The sequence below is a fragment of the Rhinopithecus bieti genome, unplaced genomic scaffold (assembly GCF_001698545.2).
Source record: "Rhinopithecus bieti isolate Rb0 unplaced genomic scaffold, ASM169854v2 scaffold_3040, whole genome shotgun sequence".
Taxonomy (NCBI): domain Eukaryota; kingdom Metazoa; phylum Chordata; class Mammalia; order Primates; family Cercopithecidae; genus Rhinopithecus; species Rhinopithecus bieti.
Window position 1 is genome coordinate 9925102 of NW_016804657.1, and position 22763 is coordinate 9947864.

Below are 22763 nucleotides of genomic sequence, written 5' to 3' on the forward strand. Positions count from 1 at the left end.
CAGTCAGGGCCTTTCGGGTGTAATTCATAAAGGCCTCTATATGCCATATAACATCTTCAGTACCTATCTGTGGTATAAAGATTGAAGCTAAATGATGATGCCATTGGAATACTGAACACATCCAGTGAGAGTGTAAACGAAAAAGGTTTGCTGGTTTTGGCAGGGTCTGAATTACTTGTCCTTGTGCCCAAGCATAACCTCGGGAACATCATCCCAACCACCTTGGAGGTAACTATGGCCATAAGTTAGTGCCACATAGCCAATATGTCCCATTTGGAGCTAGCCAATAAATATCTGGTTGCTGCACCCAATTGTTGGCATGCCAGTCAGTGTCTTATAATATGATAATGTGGTCTCAATGTTCTCCAGGTATCCACCCCATATCTCTCATACGGTTTTGCTAAGTTGGCCAAAGAATGGGTGAGCCATATAAATCCATCCTAAATTTGTATTATTCCATTCTGAAAATGGGTCATTGTTTGAGGCATGGTTACCACCTTCTCTTTTAGTTGGGGAGATGCTAAAGTGAGAACGAATGAGCTGGTCTTTTCCATTGAAAAATTTTTCCTATGTCCCTTGCTCTTAAGAGTGTTTTTAATGGGCCAACTATATATATATTGTATTTTGTTATGGCAGCACTAAGAATACCAGACTGTTTCTGTGATGCAATACATTTTTGGTATTGTATCTAGTCCTGACCTTGGAAGGGGGATACTCATCATGGCAGGCCAGAGCCACTGAAGAGAGGCACGAGCCCACATATCCAGCAGGTGTCCTTTTGTAATCTGTCTGCATAATCCTGAGCCTATTGTAGAAATAGGTTTGTTTCATGGGCATCAGTGGCAAGAAGATGTAGGGATATATAATTAATAATAGCAAGGTTGTGAAATTCATTTTAGTTACTAACAGATGTTAGTTAAATTAGACAAAAGCAAGTGCCCTATTCTGCATAAGACAGTAGTTGCCAGTATATCTAGAACAATCATTGTAATGGTTATTGTACAACGAACATAGACATTTCTTTGTATACAGGCCTGGTCCTGTATCTTGGGTTTAAGCAGTCCACAATAGCTGTCATCTGCTTCTAATTTTGGGTTGAAGGTCAATGTTTAGTGAACTGGAGGTGAAGGTCTTTGGTGGAAGTTACAGTCCGCTCAGGAGATTGTGCCTTTTAAAGTGAGTGATGTGAATCCAAGAGTCTATACGCTCTAATTTTGTGGCACATGGATTAGTCAATAGTACCTGGTATGGGCCCTTCCATCAGGGTTGAAGGAAATTCTTTATTAGATGTCTTTTCCAATAGACAAAATTTCTGAGTTGCAGATTGTGACCAGGCACCTTATCCTCAGGGAGTGCATTGTGAAAGGAATTCCTTACCAAATCTTGGGTTCTTTTAAGGTGGATAAAAAAAAATCCCTCACAATATTGCAATATATCTCCCTTGAGAAAAGTTGGATTCATTATGTTTGTTCCTGTACACATGGGCCTTCCCACTATAATTTCATAAGGGGACAATTGATGTTTTCCAAAAGGGGTTGATCAGAGTATAAGCAGTACTAGGGGGAGTGCTTTGGACCAGGGAAGGAAAAATGCCTCTGTGAACTTAGCCGATTGGGTTTTAATTATTCCATTGGTCCTTTCCACCAGGCCTGAGGATTGGGGATGGTAGACACAATGGAAATGTTGAAATATGGGCCAAATTTTACAAATACTTTGAATAACCCGGCCAGTAAAGTGAGTTCCCCTGTCATTGTGAAGTTCACCAGGGACTCCCCACAGTGGGATACTTTTTTCTAGTAGGATTTTTCCAACTGCCATGGCTGTTGCTTGCCTGCAGGGAAAAGATTCAACCCAATGGGAAAACATGCAGACTATTACTAAAACATACCTGTAACCTTGAGGTGATGGCGGCTGGATAAAATCAAGGTGCCATACGTCAAGAGGTCCAATCAGAAAGGAAAAATGACCCTGGGCCCCATGGAGGGGCTTTCGTGGGTTATATTTGGGACAAATAACATAAAGAGTAAACTTTTTGTGCCACTGTGAAGGATGGTTTCCAGTAATATTGTTTACATCAGGGTATTATTTTATCTGGATTCCAATGGCTTAGATTATGAACATATTCCATAAGGGGCACCTGACATCCAATTAGAATAGTGGATTTATTATGAGGTCCACATCATATTTCAGTTTTGGGAGACAAGTGTTCCCCTGCCTGTTTCCAAGTAGATTTCTCTTTTGTAGGAGCTATGCTCTGGGTTTCTTTCAACATGTTTCTAAGTGTTTTGGGGTTTTATGGCCATTTCTTGTATTGGGGCTGGTGGCTTGGATGCTGCTCATTTAGCTGTAGTGTCAGCCAGTTGGTTACCTGACTTTCTGTGGTGTCTAATTTTGAGTGACCTGGGATTTTTATAATTGCCAAACGTTTGGGTTTTAAAATAGCTTCTAACAGCTCTCATAATTGGTGTCCATTATTTTATGAGTTTTCCTGAGGAGGTTCAATATCCTCTCTTTTTCCATAGCATCCCAAAGTCATGAGCAACCCCAAAAGCATAGTGGCTGTCAGTGTAAATGTTTGCAGCCTTGTCTTTTGCCAATTGACAAGCTTGGATCAGGGAAATCAATTCGGCCACTTGAGCTGATCTGGCTTGGGGAAGAAGACTGGCTTCAATTACCTCTGCTACGGAAACCACAGCATAACCTCCTCTAAAATTTCCTTCCTCTCCTCTTAAATAACACCCATCTGTATATGATTCTATCTCAGTATTATCCAGTGGGGTCTCTTATAGGTCTGTTCTGGGGGTGAGAAGTTGGTCAATCATCAGAACATAGTCATGAGGGGTTTATTGGAAGGGCCTGTCAAGGGAGTGGCTGCATTCGGATTATTACAGCGGGAAATAGTAATATTGGGAAATGATAAAAGCAAAATTTCATAAGAGGCTAACCAGTTGACAGATGTTGAGTATGATGAGAGTTGAGAAGGGTCTTAAGAGAATGTGGCACAAAAATGGTAATGGGGGAACCCATAATTATTTCTTCAACAGAGTTGTACAGAAGGGCCATGGCTGCCATTGCTCTCACACAGGAGGCAGCCCTTAAGCCACAGGGTCCAGCTGTTGGCTATAATAGCCTATAGGTCTCTGATGATCACCATGTTTCTGGGATCAGTATCCTGCATGCAGTACTTCCAGTTTCGTGTACGAAAAGGGAGAAAGGCAATATTTGGGGTATCCTAATGCTGGGGCATTAGTTAGAATTTCCTTTATTTGTTGTACAGCTGATTGTCCCTCTGAAGTCCACATGATGGGATCAGGTTGTTCATTTTTCAGGTATGCATACAGAGGTTGAGCCATAAGGGAGAAACTTGGTATCCAGTTTCTACAACAGGTTGGCAGGCCCAAAAATCCTCTAAGTTGCTTCATAGTGATGGGCATTGGAAAAGCTAAAATTCCTCTCACTCTGTCAGGGTTAATACTCAGTCCTTTGACTGAGATAATATGCCCCAAATACTTAATGTGTGGTAAGCATAGCTGAAATTTGTCTTTGGACACTTTGTGTCCTTTGGTGGCTGTTTGAGTAAATACAGACTATCTTCCTGGGAGGAAGATAGTATGCCTGAACAAAGGAGAAGGTCCTCCATGTACTGGGTGAAGGTTGAGCCCTGGGGAAAAATTAAATCCTCTTAATCAGCTTTTAATATTTGGGAAAAGTAAGTGGGACTTTCTGTATACACTTGGGGCATTGTAGTCCACATATATTGCCATTTTTTCCAAGTAAAGGCAAACAAATGCTGGCTGTCTGGATCTGCAGGAATACTAAAAAAAAAAAAAAAAAAAAAAGGCACCGCAGAAATCCACAGCTGAGAAATACTGGCTGGTAGTGGCTACTGCTGATAGAAGGGTATGTGGTTTGGGGACTACTGAGTGCCTGGGTATTACAATATTGTTAATTGCCCTCAAGTCATGCACAAATCTTTATCCTCTCCCGCTTGGATGTTTTACAGGAAAACATCCAATGGCTGTTGCAGGGGCCTATGCAGGGAATAATGAGCCTTTTTTTTTTTTTCAGATAATCTTGTATGATAGGGGCAATTCCGTCTATGGCTTCCTGTCATGGAGGATATTGTTTAAAGTTGGGTAGGGGTTTCTTTGGGTTTATCTCTACCTTTATTGAAGTGGTTGAGGGTATTTTTCCCATACCTGTATTTGACTGAGGCCATAAGTGGGAGGGGCATCTTGAGCAAGTACTCCACTTCTGGTGTTAGCAGGAAGACTGGGGAAGCTAAAAGGAGTTTTATTGCTTCCTGCTCTTTATTCCAATGTTTACTCTTCTCCCTTAATATTTCTTCCCCTGCCTCCATTTTATTTTCCCAGTCACAAGCTGACATTTTAACATTACTAATGCTAAATTGTGGTACATTGTCAGGACGTTTTTTAATTTGGTATTTTTGCTCACCCGGCTCCAATTCTAAAAAGAGTTCACCTTTTGATAACAAAAAAAAAAAAAGGGATATGAGCATTATGGATGTTGAGGAGATCATGACCCAGATGATTGACAGGGGCCCGAGGGCATATAAGAAACATATGGGACGTATTGAGCGTGTCATGCTTAGAGCCTGTGGCGGGGGAGCTGAAGCCGACGAAACGGTAAGGTGTAGGTCTGAACTTAAAACATGGGATTGTTTTATTAGACACACCCACCATGCTAATCTTTTATTACTTTAAGGAATGGAGTTTCTAAATAAGGTGGGATTTATCAAAGGAATAGTCATGCCTGTGTCAAAACAGTTTTAAGCTCATGGTTTATTGTTATGTTAATCTCTCCCAGTTTGTTTGTCAGGGTAGAGTATTTAAAGAGGTGAAACCCCTGTATTTCCTCAGAGCATCCCTAGTCTTCCTAAGTTGCATTCTCTGGCCTTTTTCTTTCTCTTCAGCCTAAAGCAATCCCTCTTGAGGCATCCCAGTCTTTTACAGTAGCAACAAACTTGGAGGAAAGAGTTCTCAGACTGAGCGAGCTTAAAGTCTTTCTGGGACTGAGAGGTTTGAGAAGTTAATTGCTTTAGCTGTAAATGCATAACTCAGGCAATCTTCTTTTTCCTTCTTTATCATAATGTGAGATAACTGTTCAGATAAGTTAACTAGTTCATTAGTTCTGGCTGTGGCCTAATTTGTCAAGTGGTGTTTTACAAGGGTGGCTAAATCATCATCCAGTCTGTTTAAGAAATTTTCATTTAGTAATATATCAGTTTTGGTGTTTTCAAACAATCAGCTGACATCCTGCAATATTGTCTTAAAGTTTTATCAGAACATATGAAATAATCTAAAACTGATTCATTTGGGTTCTGGCAGCACTGTTGGATTTTATTCCAATCCACAACCCTTTGGAACACTGAAGGACTAATATTTAACAGAGTGGTCACTTGTTCCCATGCGTCTTTACACTCGTCTTCTGGATTTGTGGAGCCTGATTATTGTGGCTTTATTGGGCCTTCAGGGGTCAAATCTGCTATAGGGTCTGACCATTGTGCTTTTTCCAGCCATTCCTTAGCTTTAGCTTCTGAGACCAACATGCGGACTAGCTGATAATGGTCTGAATGACCTTCGTCATAGGTTCTGATAATAAACTCAACTTCTCGGGCAAACCCAGTTGGATCTTTATGGGGTCAGGAAATTCTTTATGCCTCGTAATTCAGCCTTTGACTAGGGTTGGCAGACAATTGCTGGGGTTCCCCTACCTGTTACTGGTTGTTCCCAAAATGAGTAAATCATGAGAGAAGTCCCTGCGGGGTCCCACTTTCCCACATCTTCCAGATGAGACTCTGCCATTGGGGATGTCAGGGAATCGTCAGCGGGTGGGGTCCACGGAGTCAGATTCCTGACTCTGTCTTCTGTTGAGCAAGCGTTAAACATGCTGGGGAAGGTGAGGACAGATCTGGCCTGGGAAGCTCAGAGAGGTCAGGGTAGAGTGGGAGTGTAGGTGGAGGTGGGGAAGGTGCCAAAGGGGAATTAGTGGATCACGAGGATTTCTTTAAGAGAGATAAAATATTAGAGAGTTCTTTATTAGCATTCCCAAGTTGTTTGTTCACCTCCTGTGGGGAGATGAGGTGGTCTTCCCCGCTTTTGTTACTTTCTAGATACCCCTAAAAATAGTTCTCCCATTCTGGTTGTTTGCTATTTGTGTCTGCGTTTCCATAGTGGTTCACAGGTACACTGATTTGGGCATCTCAAAAGATTCCCATTTAGGCCATTGTAACTTAGAATCTGCTTTAGTTACAGTGGTCTACTAGGTTAAATATTTGCGTGATGATTTGCCATAAGTATTTTGCATATACCTAGCTAGAGTTCCTAAAGGGGGAACTTTATGTTTCGCAGCTGCTGGGATCTTAGAGGCCTCGTTCACCATAATTTAGAGTTCATCTTTAAATTTGACCAAGCTGGGACATGTGTCGGGCACAAAATGTGCTCCATGCAGACCTAACTTTTCAGAGCCATTAACCCCTGACCCAGTTTGGTCCACCTGTGTCATGGCTACCTGGCACAATGTGTCAGGGGCTCAAGGTGCAGGAGGGATCACTTCCTTCTACGCACCTGCCGGCTGAGATTAGACCCTAAGCATGTTCTTCTGAGGGGGAAACCTACTTAGAGCCACTGCACATCTTAGGGAGCATTTTTCTCAAGACACCCTCACATGATTCTCAGTCACCTGAGAATGCCTCGAAAGGCTGAGGGGAGCAAGGTGCTCTATTTCTTCATAGTGGAAGATTCCACACTCATGAGCCAGAGGGTTCAGAGTTGGTCAAATCCGACAGGAGAAAGGACTGAAATACAAACACACACACACAAACAGAAACAAACAACAAAACAGTTAAGCAAAACTAACAATGATCACACTGAGCGCTCTAAATGTGAGCAGGAAATTAACACCAGCTGGTTGTTAATGTTAATTTTAGTCATTTAAAAGAATTGATAAGACACAATCCCAAACCAGTTTCATACCTGGTGATGGGGTCCAAGCTGGAGACCACGCTCCACTGATGCAGAAGCAGATGAGCTCACCTTCCTTGATGGAAGCGAGTAGAAAAACTACCACAAAAAAGGGGAGTTGTTTTAACAGCAAATAAACCTCAGACCCCTAACTGAAAATGTTGGAAGGGATCCCAGCAGGAAAGAGTTCCCTGACTTCGGCAAATCATCCTGTCAGTTTGGGATATAAAGTGCCCAAGCAGGTACCAAGCACCAAGAGGCAAATTGCCACAGGTCAGGTCACTTTCACTCAGGATCCCTCCATGGTTACCAGATGTCAATTGAGGAAAATGATGAGACAAGTCTCAATCATTTTAGCAGGTTCATTTGTCAAAGTTAAGGACAGACCCAGGAGACAGGTCTATGCCGTTCTCTGTAGACGATTTTGAGTGCTCCAAATTCAAAGGGGGAAAGAGTGGGATATTGAGAAGCACACAGTTTTTATGTAAGGGGAGGGTAGGGAAAAATAGCCATTCATGCCCTTGTCTGGCTCAGTGAATCTGCATTTTTTATATAAGATGACATAAAAGAGGCAGAGGGAAAATGCAGGGAATCTGCATTGTGCATAAGGTAAGACGGAAAACACTGGGTAGGGGAACAACCAGATATGCATTTGTGTCTGGCAGCCCGGGTGACTGCCCCCTTAAAGATAAGTTACCAATTTGCATTGCGATGATGAAGTTTTAACAGCTAACTAGAAATTTTCTTGTGGGCAAAATATGGGGCAGGGAAGGGGAGCGGGGATGTGGCTTTTCATCTTGTACCCATCTTATTTAGGCACCAAAAGGGAGAGGCATGTTTGCATGACCCAGTTCCCAGCTTGACTTTTCCCTTTGGCTAAATGAGTGTGGGGTCCCAAAATTTAATTTTCTTTCACAAATCTATGAGGTGAGGGTGACTATTCTCATTTTATCAGTGAGGAAACTTGTTCACAGTCACACTGATTAGTGACTAAGCCTTCTACCAGGGAGTCGGCCTTGAAAGTCCTTATCTTTCCACTGAATCACACAGCCTGAACTGGTCTTGTCGGTGGTACAGCAGAGCACTGGAGCAGGGAGTGCTGATTCTGGGGAGAGCCCCAGCTCACTTGGTTTACCTCTTTTTGCCCAGTCCCATGCAGGGGACTCTCTAGAATCCAGAAGATTCCCTGAGGGGCATCTGGAAGGGCTTGCATGCCTTACCAGATGGGCCTGAGCAGGGGAGAGAAGCAAAAATGCATCCAGCCTCCACCAATTTCAGTGCTAATTTCCTTGAAGGTCTCTACAACACACCTGGCTATATGTGTGTTGGCCATTTGGGTCATTTGTAACCCTACATTTTACCCTTTAAAATTACACAATGAAGCCACACCATGGGTTCCTGGGCAAGTAAAGGGAACAAGCGTGAACTTCCCCGAAAATGTACCTTCTATTCAGCCCAAGAAGTGGAAGTCTATTATCCCACATCCCCAGATTTAACTGCCTCTCTCTCATTTCTCCTTGTCTTCTTTAAATCACATCCTTTCTTCCTTTATTCTTCCATTTCTTTAGCCTCTTTCCTTACCTCTATCTCCCCTTTAATCACTGGCCCTCTCATTCTTCTCAATTTCCATGAGAAGAGGAGACCAATCAAGACAAATGTGGGGACTTCAATGATGATGTAGTCATTAACCAACCAAAGAAGCAATAGTTTAAACACACACATACACACACACACACACACACACACACACACACACACACACACACACACACAGTCAGGGGCATCAGGGACAGAAGTGAACTGAAGCAGGCGAGGAAGTTGCTGTGGGTCCAGAGTGTGGGGATGGAAAGCTGTCTCCCTGTGTACCTGGGTGTGACAGCAATGAAGAGAGTCACATCCAACATCAAAACCGCTTCTTTCTTTCACAGAAAATTTACAGATCGTTAATCAGCTGAATTTGATGACTGCAAAGGAGATAGTTTCAGTGTTCGTTCTGAAGGGAAAAAGGAAAAACATTCTGGCCCAGATGAACAAGTTTCCACCACCTTGAAAACCCCAAAGAACAGAAGATCAGCACCAGCATCAGGACGGAGTGACCCCAGGCAGTGGGGTAAGGTGAAAAATGGAAGGAACACTCATTTTTCCCTGGCCACTGCACAAAATACAAGAGCAGCATCTGTCCAGCTCTTGTAAGGTATTCACATCATCCGTATATTAATGACAAACAGCATGAGAAGGATAGGAGGGTGGTGGAATCTGGGGCAAGAGCCCTTCCCCCTTGTATTTCAGCCTAGTGAAACCCCACACCTATAAAACCACCAGAGCAATTTTCACAGGGAAGGGAAGGGAAAGGACATATCTCCAACAGGCAGCAAGGGGTATTCAAAGAAAGAGACGAGGGAATCGGATGGGCCAGCAGTCTCAACTGAACAAGCAAAAAGGCCTTGGAGTGTTGTAGCCAACAAAATGTGCCGTCCCTTCTTATACCTGAGGGTGCCAGGTGGGCAGAGCTCCTGCACCAAGCTCCGCTGCACCTCATGCGATGCACCACACGGGGATGTCAAAGGCTCAGAGGGAAGAACAAGGAAACCTGACCTGGTGGGGACTTTTGGGTCCTTTTCTCCACCTAGGTGGCTCTGCAGGGTACCTGGCAAGGGAATGAATGAACCCTCAGGCAAGTACTCAGCCACCGGCCTAAGGGCGAGGTGTATATGAGTACAGAGAAGGGAGCTAAGCTGAAGTCACTGGGAAAAGCCACAGGAACCCATGGGGCTTGAATGAAGACTTGGATTCCTGGGTCCAGGCAGGGAGCACAGCCTGGGCAGTGGTGTAGAGGAGGATGAGGGGCATGAGGAGCTCCCTGCCCCCATCTTCTAGGAAGCGTGTACAGAGGGCAGATGACGGAGCTCAGGTGCAAGAGTCAGTCACAGACCCAATAGGCAGGGTCCAAGGACTGGGGTGGGGCGTGGAGCCCGCGACGGCCTAGTGAGAACTGGCAGGAAAGTGGCCAGAGGCCAACTCTTACGTGAAATCTCTTGATTTCTAAATGTTAATGACTAACTGTAAATTGGAAAAAACAGTGTGAAGACCTGTTGCAGGAGGGGGATGCATGGGGTGGTGTTCAAACTGTGTGTGTAGTATTTTACACCTTAAAAAGTGGGTGGACAGGTGTCAGCAGCAAATCTGTTCATTCTTAGTGATATGTCCCAAATACACATTATTATGCCATATTCTCATATTTTCTGTGTATCATAGGCTATAATTTTTTTAATAAATTAAACTTTGTGGGGGGAAAAGCATGCAAACTAACAAAACAAGTCTGCAGGCTGGACCCAGGCCTAATACTTCCTTCCGATTTTCCATTTCTGCTCCCAGTTTAGTGGTCCAGCTGGGGAGATAAAATATGAGACATGTTAGGTGCTGTGCACAGTAAATGTGCAGAGTGCCATAAGAAAGGAAAGTGCTTCCAGAGGATTTATTCCCATAGGGGATTCATAGGGTCCTTGCATTTAGGCAAGGATGACCTCACCCACAGCCTTGGCAGCACCAGTAGAGGCAGGGATGATGTTCTGGAGAGACCCGTGACCGTCATGCCACAGCTTCCCAGAGGTGCCATCCAAAGTCTTCTGAGTGGCAGTGATGGTGTATACTGTGGTCACGAGTCCTTCCACGATACCAAAATTGTCATGGATGACCTTGGACAGGGGTGCTCAGCAGTTGGTCGGACAGGAGTCATTGATGATGATCTTGAACCTGTTGTCATATTTCTCATGGTTCACATCCATCAGAAACCTGGGGACATCAGCACTGGGGGCAGAGATGATGGCCCTTTTGACTCCCCTCTGGAAGTGAGCCCCAACTTCTCCATGGTAGTGAAGACACTGATGGACTCCACAAGGTACTCAGTGACAGTATTGCCATATTTGATTTTGGTAGGATCTAGCTTTCCATTGATGACAAGCTTCCCATTCTCAGCCTTGATGGTGCCATGGAATTTGCCATGGGTGGAATCATACTGGAACATGTAGGCCATGTAGTTGAGCTAAATTAAGGGGTCATTGATGGCGACAATATCCACTTTACCAGAGTTAAAAGTAGCCCTGGTGACCAGACACCCAATACAGCCAAATCCGTTTATTCAGGCCCTCAGCTTCACCAGGTTGTCTCAGGGATGTGGTTGGAGCAAAACAGGACAATGTGGCTGCCTGTGGAACAGGAAGAGAGAACTAGCTACAGCATATTATTTAACACATGGTTATCATATCAAGAAAGTCTTCAAAAACTCTGATGCCAATAGGGTATGGCTCAGATGGGCATCACTTTACACAGCATGCTGAAATTCCCTGAGCATGTAGACAATTCAGTTGTCTCAGTATCACTTGTTTAAAAGACTATCCTTTTCCTTCATTGAATTTACTTTTGTCAAAATCACGTGACCATAAGAATATAGGCCATTAACTCACACATAAGCAAAAATTCCCTCAAAATGGATTATAGGTCTAAATGTAAGGGCTAAATTATGCACATCTTAGAAGAAAACACAGATTAACATATTCATGATCTTGAATTAGGCAAAACCCCAACTTTTCCTGGTAAAAGGGAAAAGTTTAAAATGAGACATGACCAAAGCTAAAATGTTTGCATTTTGAAAGACATCAATAAGAAAATGAAAAGATAAGCTACAGACTAAGAAAACAATTTCAAATCACGTATTTGATAAAGACTTGTATCCAGAATATAAAATACACTTACAATTAAACAGCAAACAGATGAATAACCCAGTTTTAAAATGGGGAAGATATTTGAATAGCACTTCATCGAAAAGATATAAGAATGGCCAATGAAACACATGAAAAGATGGTCAGCATCATCAGTCAGCAGGGAAATGCAAATCAAAACTACAATGTGACACCACTTCTTACCCACTAGAATGCTACAATAAAAAAGAAAGACAGTAACAATTAGAGGAAGTGAAAAAACAATGATGTGAAAAATTGAAATACTCATGCATTGTTGATGGGACAGGCAGCCACACCAGAAAACAATTTGGCAGTTTCTTAAAACATTAAAGATACATTTACCATATGATTTAGCAGTGTCACTCCTACCTGTCTACCACAAAGAAATAAAAATGTACGTCAACATGACATGTGAATGTGAATATTTATATCAGTTTTATTCGTAATAGTCCAAAAAGTAGAAGCACATTGAATATCTATCAACTGATAAGTGAATAAACTAATGGGAGCCATCCATACAATTAAATGGGATTTGGCATCTAAAAGGAACGAAATATTGATACGTGCTACAACATAGATGAACCATAAAAGTATATTAAGCTAAGTGAAAGAAGATGGATACAAAGGACCACATATTATATGATTCCATTTATATGGTGTCCAGAAAATCAAATCTGTGGAGTCAGAAAACCAGTTATGGGCTTTCTAGAGCTGGGGGGTTTGGAATAAGGGTTGGCAACTGATGAGCATGAGGGATTCCTTAGGAATGATAGAAATGTTCCAAAACAGGACTGTGATGATGGTCACACAACTCTAAAATGTTACTAAAAATAATTGAACTGTGCCTTAAAACAGGTGAATGTTATGATATATCAATTATGCCTCAGTAAAGTTGTTTAAAAAATAAAGGAAAATTGGTAGTTTGGCTCACATCAGTCTTGCCCTTTGTTTTATTTCTCATGTTCCTAAAGAAAGTGAGATATTTATTGGTTTAAAGAAAGCTTATATTTATTGGTTCCACTCAGAGACTCCAAGAGAGACACTGGTTGACATCTATCAGCCTCCAGAACTCTCAACAGCTGAGGGAATGAGCGATACTGTCCTGAAGGAGATGAGGGCTACCTAAGGTGTACTCCAGCATCTGCTACAGCAGGCAAAGGCATGTGATGCACCTGGTTGGCCTCAGATAGTGCTCCACAAGTCTCAGCAAGACCCAGGGCCTGTAGCTAGTTCTGCTAGCTTCAGAGAACAAGCTGCTACATCTTGCAGAACAGGGTCAACCTTTCTAGGCAAGTGGGTTTGAAGCAGTGGTAGTCAGGTTCCAAGTATTAGATGAACGTCTACAATGTGGGAGGAGGGCAAGACCCAGGGTGGAGTTTCAAACCAAATCATTTGTAGAGTATTACTTCCAACAACTTCAGAAAGCATTATTTTCCAGGGCTTATGGCATTTTCACCAACATAGACCGTATGCTGGACCATAAAACAAGTCTCAATATATATCCAAGGACCAAAATCATGCAGAGTATATGCTCTGGCCACAATAGGATTTAATTAGAAATCCGTAACAATGAGATATCTAGAAGACTCCCAATCGTAGAAAGCAAGCAACATATGTTGAATAACACTTTGGTCATAGGCGAACTCACAAGAAAAAGTTCATTAACTGAGTGATGATGACCCAGTGCCTCAAAATGTCAGACGCAGCTGACACAGTGCTTAGAGAGAGATTGGCAACTTTAAATGCCTGTAGTGGAAATGACCAAAGGAGTAAAGTCAATTATCTATGCTTTCATCATAACAACCCTGAAAAAGAAGAGTAAAATAAACCCAAACTTAATAACTGTAAGCCAATTACGAAAATAATGAAAATCATGAAATATAAAAATGAACAAACAATAGAGAAAATCAGTAGTTAATTTTTCTGTACACCATGCACAAAACTAAATTTTAAAATGATTTTATATTTAAACATATATCCAGAACCATGGAGATCTTAGAAGAATAAATTATGAAAATATAGGAAATTGAAATAGAAAATGGGAATTCTGTGGGAATAAAAATCAGAAAGTAGTTGCCTCTGAGATTGATTGGGCGGAGGGCAGGGAAATAATAGGGAACAGCTGGAAAACACCTTTATGGAGGGAAGGAAATGGTCTATATCTTCATTGAGTGGTACTTACATGGGCTTATATAACTGTCAAAGTTCATTGGCACTGAACACTTAAGATCTGGGCATTTTAATGCATATAAATTACACCTTGATTTTTTAAAACAGAGGAAAGCGTTTTGGGGAGCTTATGGTAGTGATACTGGGCAGTTGTCAGGCATAGACTACAGAAGCATTCACAGCATATTCATTTCAGGAATTTGCTGAGAATGGTTTTGCAGCCAAAAATACGGGATAAGTTTAAACATCTATGGTAAGAGTCATTGGGTCATACAACCAGAAATCCCCACTCTTGTGGTACAGGCCATATAATTAAGCGGTTATCACTAGATAGCTTACCTTCAGTGATGTTCTTTGTCTAGGAATCCAAAGCTCTCCAGGGGAAAATTGCAATTGAGGTTTTGGATATATTGGGTAGGAGAGAAAGTCACCTCATATAAAACTTAGTGATTGGAGCTGTCAACATTGCAAACTTCTAAACCTTGCAAGACAGGAGTAACATCTCAAATGATAGTCTGACAGAGGAGATAATGGGCAAATGTGGATTTCCTCTCAAATGTATTTACTGCGCAAGGTCAGAGTTCACATTGCACTTGAAGAGTTCTCCCAGTCTACTTTAACTTCACAGGTTGCAGATCCCAGAGAGCTGGTATCAACTGACCAGTGTCCTGTTAAGTCTAAACCCAAGACTCTTTATCACATTGCAGCCTTGAATTTCTCTTTTTCTCTTTCTGTTCCTGGGAGATTAAACTTCTCTTTCTGTTCCTGGGAGATAAAACTTAAAGGTCACTGTTCTTCTGAGTAAAGGGATCCTGAAGGAGCAGAGAGCAATGAGTTTGTGGCAGGAGTTCATGGTGATAATGACTGAGCCAGAAGCCACACTGCACAAAGCTCTAGGCTTGCCTCAAAGGATGAAGCGACCAGCACCCTGACTACTCTGTTCAGCTATTAATAATCTAACTGATGGTTAGAGCTTTTTCATTTTCTTGCAGCTACTTCTGGCAATGGTGGGATATGGAATTTTTGCAAAAAAAAAAAAAATTGGGTGGAAGTAAAAAGGCATCTGTGTGAGTGTATAAATATCTGATCTCCCTTTTTAGCCCTCTCTAGGGTCACCATATAGTAAGATCTTCTCTCCAGCATCTTCTGTTTCCTGGCGAGTGTTTCCTGCTACCTTGGATTGGCCATGATGGGCTGGAGCTGCCTTGTGACAGGAGCAGGAGGGTTTCTGGGTCAGAGGATCATCTGCTTGTTGGTGGAGGAGACAGAGCTGAAGGAGATCAGGGCCTTGGACAAGGCCTTCAGACCAAGACTGAGGGAGGAATTTTCTAGTAAGTAAACTTGAGTCATAGTTGTGTGGCTCCAGCTTAAACCCTGCATGGGTGTGGGGAGGTGGACCTTGTCTAGCAAGTTACGGAAAGTTGTAGCAAAATCTAGGCCAATCCCACATCCAAAGTCATTAAAAAGGAAACATTAAAGAGTATAAAATGTCATAGTGTGAAATATACTGAATGGGGTGTCCAGAGACTGGATTCTGGCCCTGACCCAGAACTTGAGAGGCAGCCACCTCAGCCTCCAGGCCTCTTTTCTTCTATTAAGAAAATCCCACATCTGTTCTCTTTCTTGTCTATAACTCTTTTATGTCTGAAGCTTTTTGTCTTGGCGATTGTTTTGCAACATTCACAAAGGACACCATCACCCTAAAGACCTCACCAGTGGGTCCTGCCTCTCTAGACTGCGCTGGACTTTGTTTTGTTTGGAAGCCTCCTTAGGATTTTTAGTGAAGGGAAAATAAAAGGGAGCGAAGGTAAAGATGAGTGTGTAAGTGTTTGTGTGGTGTGTGTGTGTGTGTCAGAAAGAGAGAGAAAAAAATGAGGAGGAGAGAGAATGAGAAAGTCAGTGAATGAATGAGAAAGAGAGAGAATAGGAGAGAGAGAGGGCATCAGTGAGAGGAAGAGAGTGTGCTCAAGTGCACAGTACAAAGCAGAGTCAGAGTAAGAGGCAGTATGAGGTTGGACATGCCTCATTTAGATTTCTTATAAATGGCTTTTTTTAAAAAAAATAAAACAAAAAACATTTATGTCTGTTGCTCAATACCCCAAAGAAATTGATGGCAGAATTTGCTGTAGCAACTCCTTGTGCAAAAAAACCCCATGAGGAAGGTACAAAATGGGTCACATCTAACTGGACAATGAACCCATCAAGGTCTAGAAACATAAAGTTACTCACCAATGCCATCTGCCAATGTATAGCAGCGCTCAGGCCAGAGCTTCCTTCCAGAGGCTCCATCACTTGGCCATTGGGTTGATGCTTGGCAAAGTGGGTCTTCAGTCTCTCTCTTTGCCTCTCTGTGTGCCCCAAACCAATTCCCTGTCCACCTCCCCAACCCAGGGGATTGGGGGGACTGTGTGTCTACATGGGTGCTCTGGCTGCCCAGAGGGTCCTCCCCTGCCCACAGAAAAGCTCCCACTTGACAGCACTCAGAGACCACACCCAACAATCTACTCTTCTTTCACTCTCCCAGAGAAGAGTGGCCTCTTCAAAAGTCCCATTTCCTCCACCTTCTGTTTTAATGGTGTCTTTGATAAACAAATATTAACATATGACCAATATTAAATGTTTGTAATCTTTATATCTCACCAATATTTGCGCTGTAACACCTGATACCGGAAAAAAAATAATGCACAGCCTAAGGGAACCGTTCACCTATGGTGAAAATTCAGAAGGTATAATGAATGGGTGGGGGCCTGCATGAAGATAAAAACAGAGAATCTATTCAGCGTTCTTTCTGTGTCAGGCACTGTGCTAAACATTTTGCATGTGTCGACTCATTTGCTCCTCATAACAACCCTACGAGATCGGTTTTTTATCATCCTCCTTTCTTATAGACGAGGAGACAGTCAGAGAGAGGTTAATTAACTTGTTCGAGGTTCCACAGCTAGAATATGGTAAAGCTGGATTTGAACACACACAGTCTAGTGTAGCATCTGTGTGCTTAAGCAGTAGTTAGTCTAGCAGCTTCTAGAAGGAAGAAGCTATAGCTTCCATCAACAAAGTCCCCTTTCCTGGTGCCTCTTGATCCCTGCAAACTCGTTTGCAAACAGTGCTTTTCTCCCCACTTTGGACTTCTTCCACTTTGAAATAACAATTTCTTTGAGCCAGTCTGTCTGAAGTCGGCAGCAAAGGAGAAGCAGAGGAAGGCAGCAGAGAAGGGAGAAGAGGGGGAAATACAAACAGAGAAAATTCCACTCTCAGGCTGTTACCACCTTTTCCCCAGCAGCCTCTTCCCTGACTCCTCCCACTACAGGCCCTTCTTGGAGGTGCCTGACTATGGGAAGGGGCTGGGAGTAGACAAAACATGGCACAGGCATTAGGAGAGTAAATAGTCCCGCCTGTACCCCAGGAAGGAATTCCTCCAGCCTTGAGTTTTTCACTTGAATTTCACTCTTACAATTATTTGGCCTTTGTTGCCAATTTCAGTTAAACTGGCTTATTCCTACTCTTTCTCAGAAGAGTTGATTCTAAACAGCTAGTACTGCACCTGGGGTACAGAGTACAAGGCTTGAGGTGAGGTGGGCCTGACCTTAGATCTGTCCTTTAACTTATCTGAGCCTCAGTTTCCTCACCAATAAAGTGGGACTCAAAATACCTACCTTACAAGATAGCTGTAAAAGGAAAGAAGCAAGCTGTGGGCTGTATGCAGATTATAAAGCACAAATGAGTGTAGAGTATTTATCTGAGCTCCATGTAGCATGGTGTTCATTTTGGGGCTAATTCTGGGTGACAACTTTACTGGCAGCGTCACTTCCTGTGGATTTCAGAGAAACCTGAGGATATGGATGTTATATCCACTGCCCTTGGCTAGACACTAGACATCTGGGATGTTAGTTCATCGGTGGCTAACCCATTTTCAGCGTTGCTATCTGCTTTTGATGATATCTGATAAGAGTTTTTCAATGAAATTCATCATTTACGCCCATCCTCAATTTCCTAGTAATGGCTCCACTCTCCTCCCAGTTGCCCAAGCAGGAAACCACAGGGGTGATTTTATCTTCTTTTCCTCTCAGCCCAGATCCAATAGGTACCAGGACCTTCAAGGTAAGGTCTGACATTCATACCTGGTGTATCTCTCCCCTCCTCTGCTTCTACTGCTGGACTCTGGTTCCAGTCCTCATCTAAACATTGGCACAGACATTCTGATTAATCTCTTGATCACCTGGCTTTCTCATGTCACCTGTATCTGTCCATTTTATATCCTCAAGTCAAGGTTAACTTCCTATACCACAACTCTGCCTCTGTTTCTCTCTCTCTCTCTTTCTTTCTTTCTTTTTTCTTTTTCTTTTCTTTCTTTTTTTTTTTTTTTTTTTTGAGAAAGGGTCTTGCTCCACCCCCCAGGCTGGAGTGCAGAGGTGCGATCTCAGCTCACTGCTACCTTCACCTCTTGGGCTGCATCCATCCTTCATCCATCTTTCTGCCTCAGCCTCCTGAGTAGCAAAGACTGTAGACAGATGCCACCACACAGGGCTAATTTTTGTACTTTTAGTAGAGATGGGGTTTCCCCAGGTGGTCCAGGCTGGTCTCGACCCTCCAGGCTCAAGCTATCCACCCACCTTGGCCTCCCAAAGTTCCAAAAATTGCTTATTTATATTTGCAATGCAAAAAGAAATAGGCATGAGCCACCACACCTGGCCTGTTTCTCTTTTTATTCCAAATATCAATAAGCATTTTTCTTTGACATGATGCTGGAGACCCAAAATCATGATTCCATACGTGATTCCTCATTACCAACAAAATTAAATTAACTTTTTACCTTTTATACCCAACTCTCCACAATCACCCTAGGCTCCTTAAGAAATTTGGTGAGTCTCCCATGACTCTAGCAATGCTTATATTCTAGGCACACCTGACAGCTCACTGCTCAGATTACTTTTCTGAAATGAGATATGGTAGAAACAGATGTTTGCTTTCCTAGTAAACTGCGACACATGCTGATTTCTGTGCCTTTGTTTGCTTGTTCTTTCCATGGAATGTACACCCTCCACTCTAACACCCCGCTCTAACCGTCCTTGAACACCTACGTAACATCACCTTTATCAGAAAACTTCCCAACCAGATCCAGAAATCATTCCTATGACCTAACCTGTGTTCACAGAGAGCTCCAGAACAAGACCAAGCTGACAGTGCTGGAAGGAGACATTCTGGATGAGCCATTTCTGAAGAGAGCCTGCCAGGATGTCTTGGTCGTCATCCACACCTCCTGTATCATTGATGTCTTCGGTGTCCCTCACAGAGAGTCCATCATGAATGTCAATGTGAACGGTACGGTGGCCTGGGGAGGAGATGGACTAAGGTGGGGAAATGAGGATCAGAAAGAAGGGCAGGAAGGAAAGAGAAGTCTCTCCACTGAACACCTGCTGTGCTCTGGGCCAAGTGCCTTTGCTGATCACTACCAACTGGGGGAACTCAAGGCTGCTATTTTCAGTTTCATAGATGAGAAAACTAGGACTGAGCAAAGACAAGCAACTTGTCCAAAGTCCCACAGGTGAGTAAGTAAGTAGGAGAGTTCGACTTTAAACTCACTCCTGTGTGTGACTCCAAAGGCTGTGGAAGCTCTTTCTAATGTGGCCCCAGTCAAAAGTCAATTAATCTCCGACTTCAAACTCTTGAAATCCAGTTACCCCTTGGCTCCCCAGACCAGAATCAGGCCTTCCAGGTGTCACCATAGTCATCATTTTGAACCTTGTGTGCAGGCTGATGAGAACATTCAGAGCCCTCCTGCCCACCTCAAAGAAGAAGTCCTCACTCTCGAGAGAACTAGCAAAGCTGGTTCACAGAGGCCTGTCAGGACAGAATTATCCAGCACATGCCTTCCCACAATATTTTTTTTAACAATGAGAGTTTTCCAGTGTACCAGAATGCAATCTGTTCAGCTCACCACAGGGTCTGCTATTACATAGCTGTTTCCAGCCAGGTGCCCAAAGTGCACCCTCATTCAATCCTCATCCCTTAAATGCTTGGTGGTCTTTCTGAATTGTCACTTTCCAACCTACTTTAAATTCAGACACATTTCCTTAAGGAATCTTCTAATGCACTCTCACTCTCTGATCTCCAGAGCCTCTTCAGCACTACAGCACCCCAACCCCCGGCCTGGCCCTCCACATTCAGTCTACTCAAACTCCTTTTCTTTCTTTTCTTTTTTTTTTTTGACAGAGTTTCAGTCTTGTCAGCCAGGCTGGAGTGCAGTGGCGTGATCTCGGCTCACTGCAACCTCCGCCTCCCAGGTTCAAGTGATTCTCCTGCCTCAGCTTCCCAATGTAGCTGAGATTACAGGTGCCCACCACCCCACCAAGCTAATTTTTTTTTTTTGTATTTTTAGTAGAGATGGGGTTTCACCATGTTGGCCAGGCTGGTCTTGAATTCCTGATCTCAGGTGATCCACCCACCTCTGCCTCCCAAAGTGCTGGGATTACAGGCATGAGCCACCGCACCCAGCCTCAAACTCCTTTTCTAAAGCAACTAATTGCTTTTGAGTCACCAGTGTCATCTCAAAAAAAAAAAAAAAAAACCCTTTCCAGTTGCTACTTACCCATACCTCTAAGTACCTCTACAGTGAAAGAAGGATGCTAAGAGTAACCAGTTTTTTTATTTTAATTCCTGCTCTCCTCAGCTCCATACAACAGGGGATATGAAATGACAGGGGAAGTGTTAGAGACATCTGTTTCCTAAAACCATTATCACTCCCAAGCTTAGAAAATACTTCACAATGTTGATCAATTCCCCCTTCAAGGCAAACTAACTCCAAATTTTCTCCCTCATTGGATTAATTTTTGAAAACCTGAGACTGCCTCTCCAGAAATTCAAATTGCACAGAGACTTTAAATTGGGAGCCTCTTTCCCAGGGAACACACAATCAGGAAAAAAGTGTGGGTCTCCAGCATGTTCCCACAACCCACTGTTTGCTCCATGTCCAGAGATGGTCCTTGTGACAAAGTTTTATTAGTACTCAACAAAATGAGAAAAATATTAACAATTTCATGTATATTGAAGAGTGTATATTGCCTGCATACTATGTATTTGTGTGTGTATCATGTGAATTCTTCCACTACCCTTTTGTGCCTAAGAACTGGGACTATCCATACACTCAGAGTATTTTTAGATTTTAAATGATCTGTCTTTAATGGTATTGATGAAAAATCATAATTATTCAATGTCTACGTGGCAAAACAAAAAGTGACAACCCGAGGTCATTTTCCAAAATTAAGGTACACACACACACAAACACACACACACACACATACATGAAACCCAAAAGTCTAAAAATTCTTGCTCTCCAGAACCCACATGTCAGTTTCTTTTCATCTTTGTGTTTTTCCTGTGGTTGTAGCGTGGCCCCGTGTTAGTCAGAGCCACAGAAGAATGTATCCCGAGTCTGTTACAACCACTGCACTTGGGAGTGAGGAGTGGGGCACATGGATCTGTGTATGTGGTTGGCCCCCCTTAGGGATATTTCCTGACACTGACAGCATGCTCTTTGTGGGCAGGTACTCAGCTCCTGTTGGAGGCCTGTGTCCAAGATAGTGTGCCAGTCTTCATCTACCCCAGTGCCCTAGAGGTAGCCGGGCCCAACTCCTACAAGGAAATCATCGAGAATGCCCATGAACGAGACTGTCTGGAAAACACATGGTCTGCTCCATATCCACACAGCAAAAAGCTCGCTGAGAAGGCTGTGCTGGCAGCTAATGGAAGGACTCTGAAAAATGGTGATACCTTTTACACTTGTGCCTTAAGACCCATGTATATCTATGGAGAAGGAAGCCCATTTCTTACTGCCAATATAAATGAGGCCCTGAACAACAATGGGATCCTGTCAAGTGTTGGCAAATTCTCCGCAGTCAACCCAGTCTATATTGGCAACATGGCCTGGGCTCACATTCTGGCCTTGAAGGCCCTGCGGGACCCCAAGAAGGCCCTAAGTGTCCCAGGGCAGTTCTACTACATCTCAGATGACACATCTCACCAAAGATATGATAACCTTAATTACATCCTGAGCAAAGAGTTCAGCCTCCGCCTTGATTCCAGATGGAATCAAGGTACTGGATTGGTTTCCTGCTGGAAATAGTGAGCTTCCTGCTCAGACCAATTTGCACCTATTGACCGCCCTTCAATCGTCACACAGTGAAATTGTCAAATAGCGTGTTCACCTTCTCTTACAAGAAGGCTCAGCGAGATCTGGCATATGAGCCGCTCTACAGCTGGGAGGAAGCCAAGCAGAAAACCGTGGAGTGGGTTGGTTCCCTTGTGGACCGGCACAAGGAGACCCTGAAGTCCAAGACTCAGTGATTTAAGGATGACAGAGATGTGCCTGTGGGTATTGTTAGGAGATGTCATCAAGCTCCACCCTCCTGGCTTCATACAGAAGGTGACAAGGGCAAAAGTCCAGGTCCTGCTGCCTCCCTTTCACACAATGCCCAATTTATTGTCTTCCTCATGTCATTAAAACCTGCCCATTCCCTGGCCCAACCAGAAGCTTTCTGTCCTAATCGTATAGCAGAGGACAGACAATGTGATTTGCTTTTTCCAAATCTCAGTGGCTGATTCTGAACAATTGTGGTCTCTTTTATCTTGAGGGTCTCTTTTAACTACCAGAACTCCATTTCTCCTCCTAAATGAGAAAGGATTTCTTTTCTTTTAAATCTCCTGTTTCTTCACACAGTTCAATGAAACAAGCAATAAATGTTTTAATGCTTAACCTGGAGGGAGATATGGTTTCTGTTAATACATACTTTCCTCCTTTCCCTTTCATTTCCAGGTATCACCATCTCCAACTTAGAAGAGTAGCATGAAACCGGGATTGGGGGGTGGGGAGAGTAGT

General features: G+C 43.1%; 1 protein-coding gene and 1 pseudogene across 1 annotated transcript; one reads left to right on the top strand and one right to left on the bottom strand.

Annotated features, from left to right (window-relative positions):
• Positions 1 to 10492: 10492 nt before the first annotated feature.
• LOC108528018 (glyceraldehyde-3-phosphate dehydrogenase pseudogene) lies at positions 10493 to 11115 on the bottom strand (annotated as a pseudogene).
• Positions 11116 to 15077: 3962 nt separating this feature from the next.
• Positions 15078 to 22308, top strand: LOC108528161 (3 beta-hydroxysteroid dehydrogenase/Delta 5-->4-isomerase type 1-like). The gene is given in 4 exon segments (XM_017869850.1): positions 15078 to 15222; positions 19046 to 19210; positions 21433 to 21975; positions 21978 to 22308. Coding segments are annotated over 4 exon segments (1107 nt in total). The 3' UTR covers positions 22232 to 22308.
• The last annotated feature ends 455 nt before the right edge of the window (positions 22309 to 22763 follow it).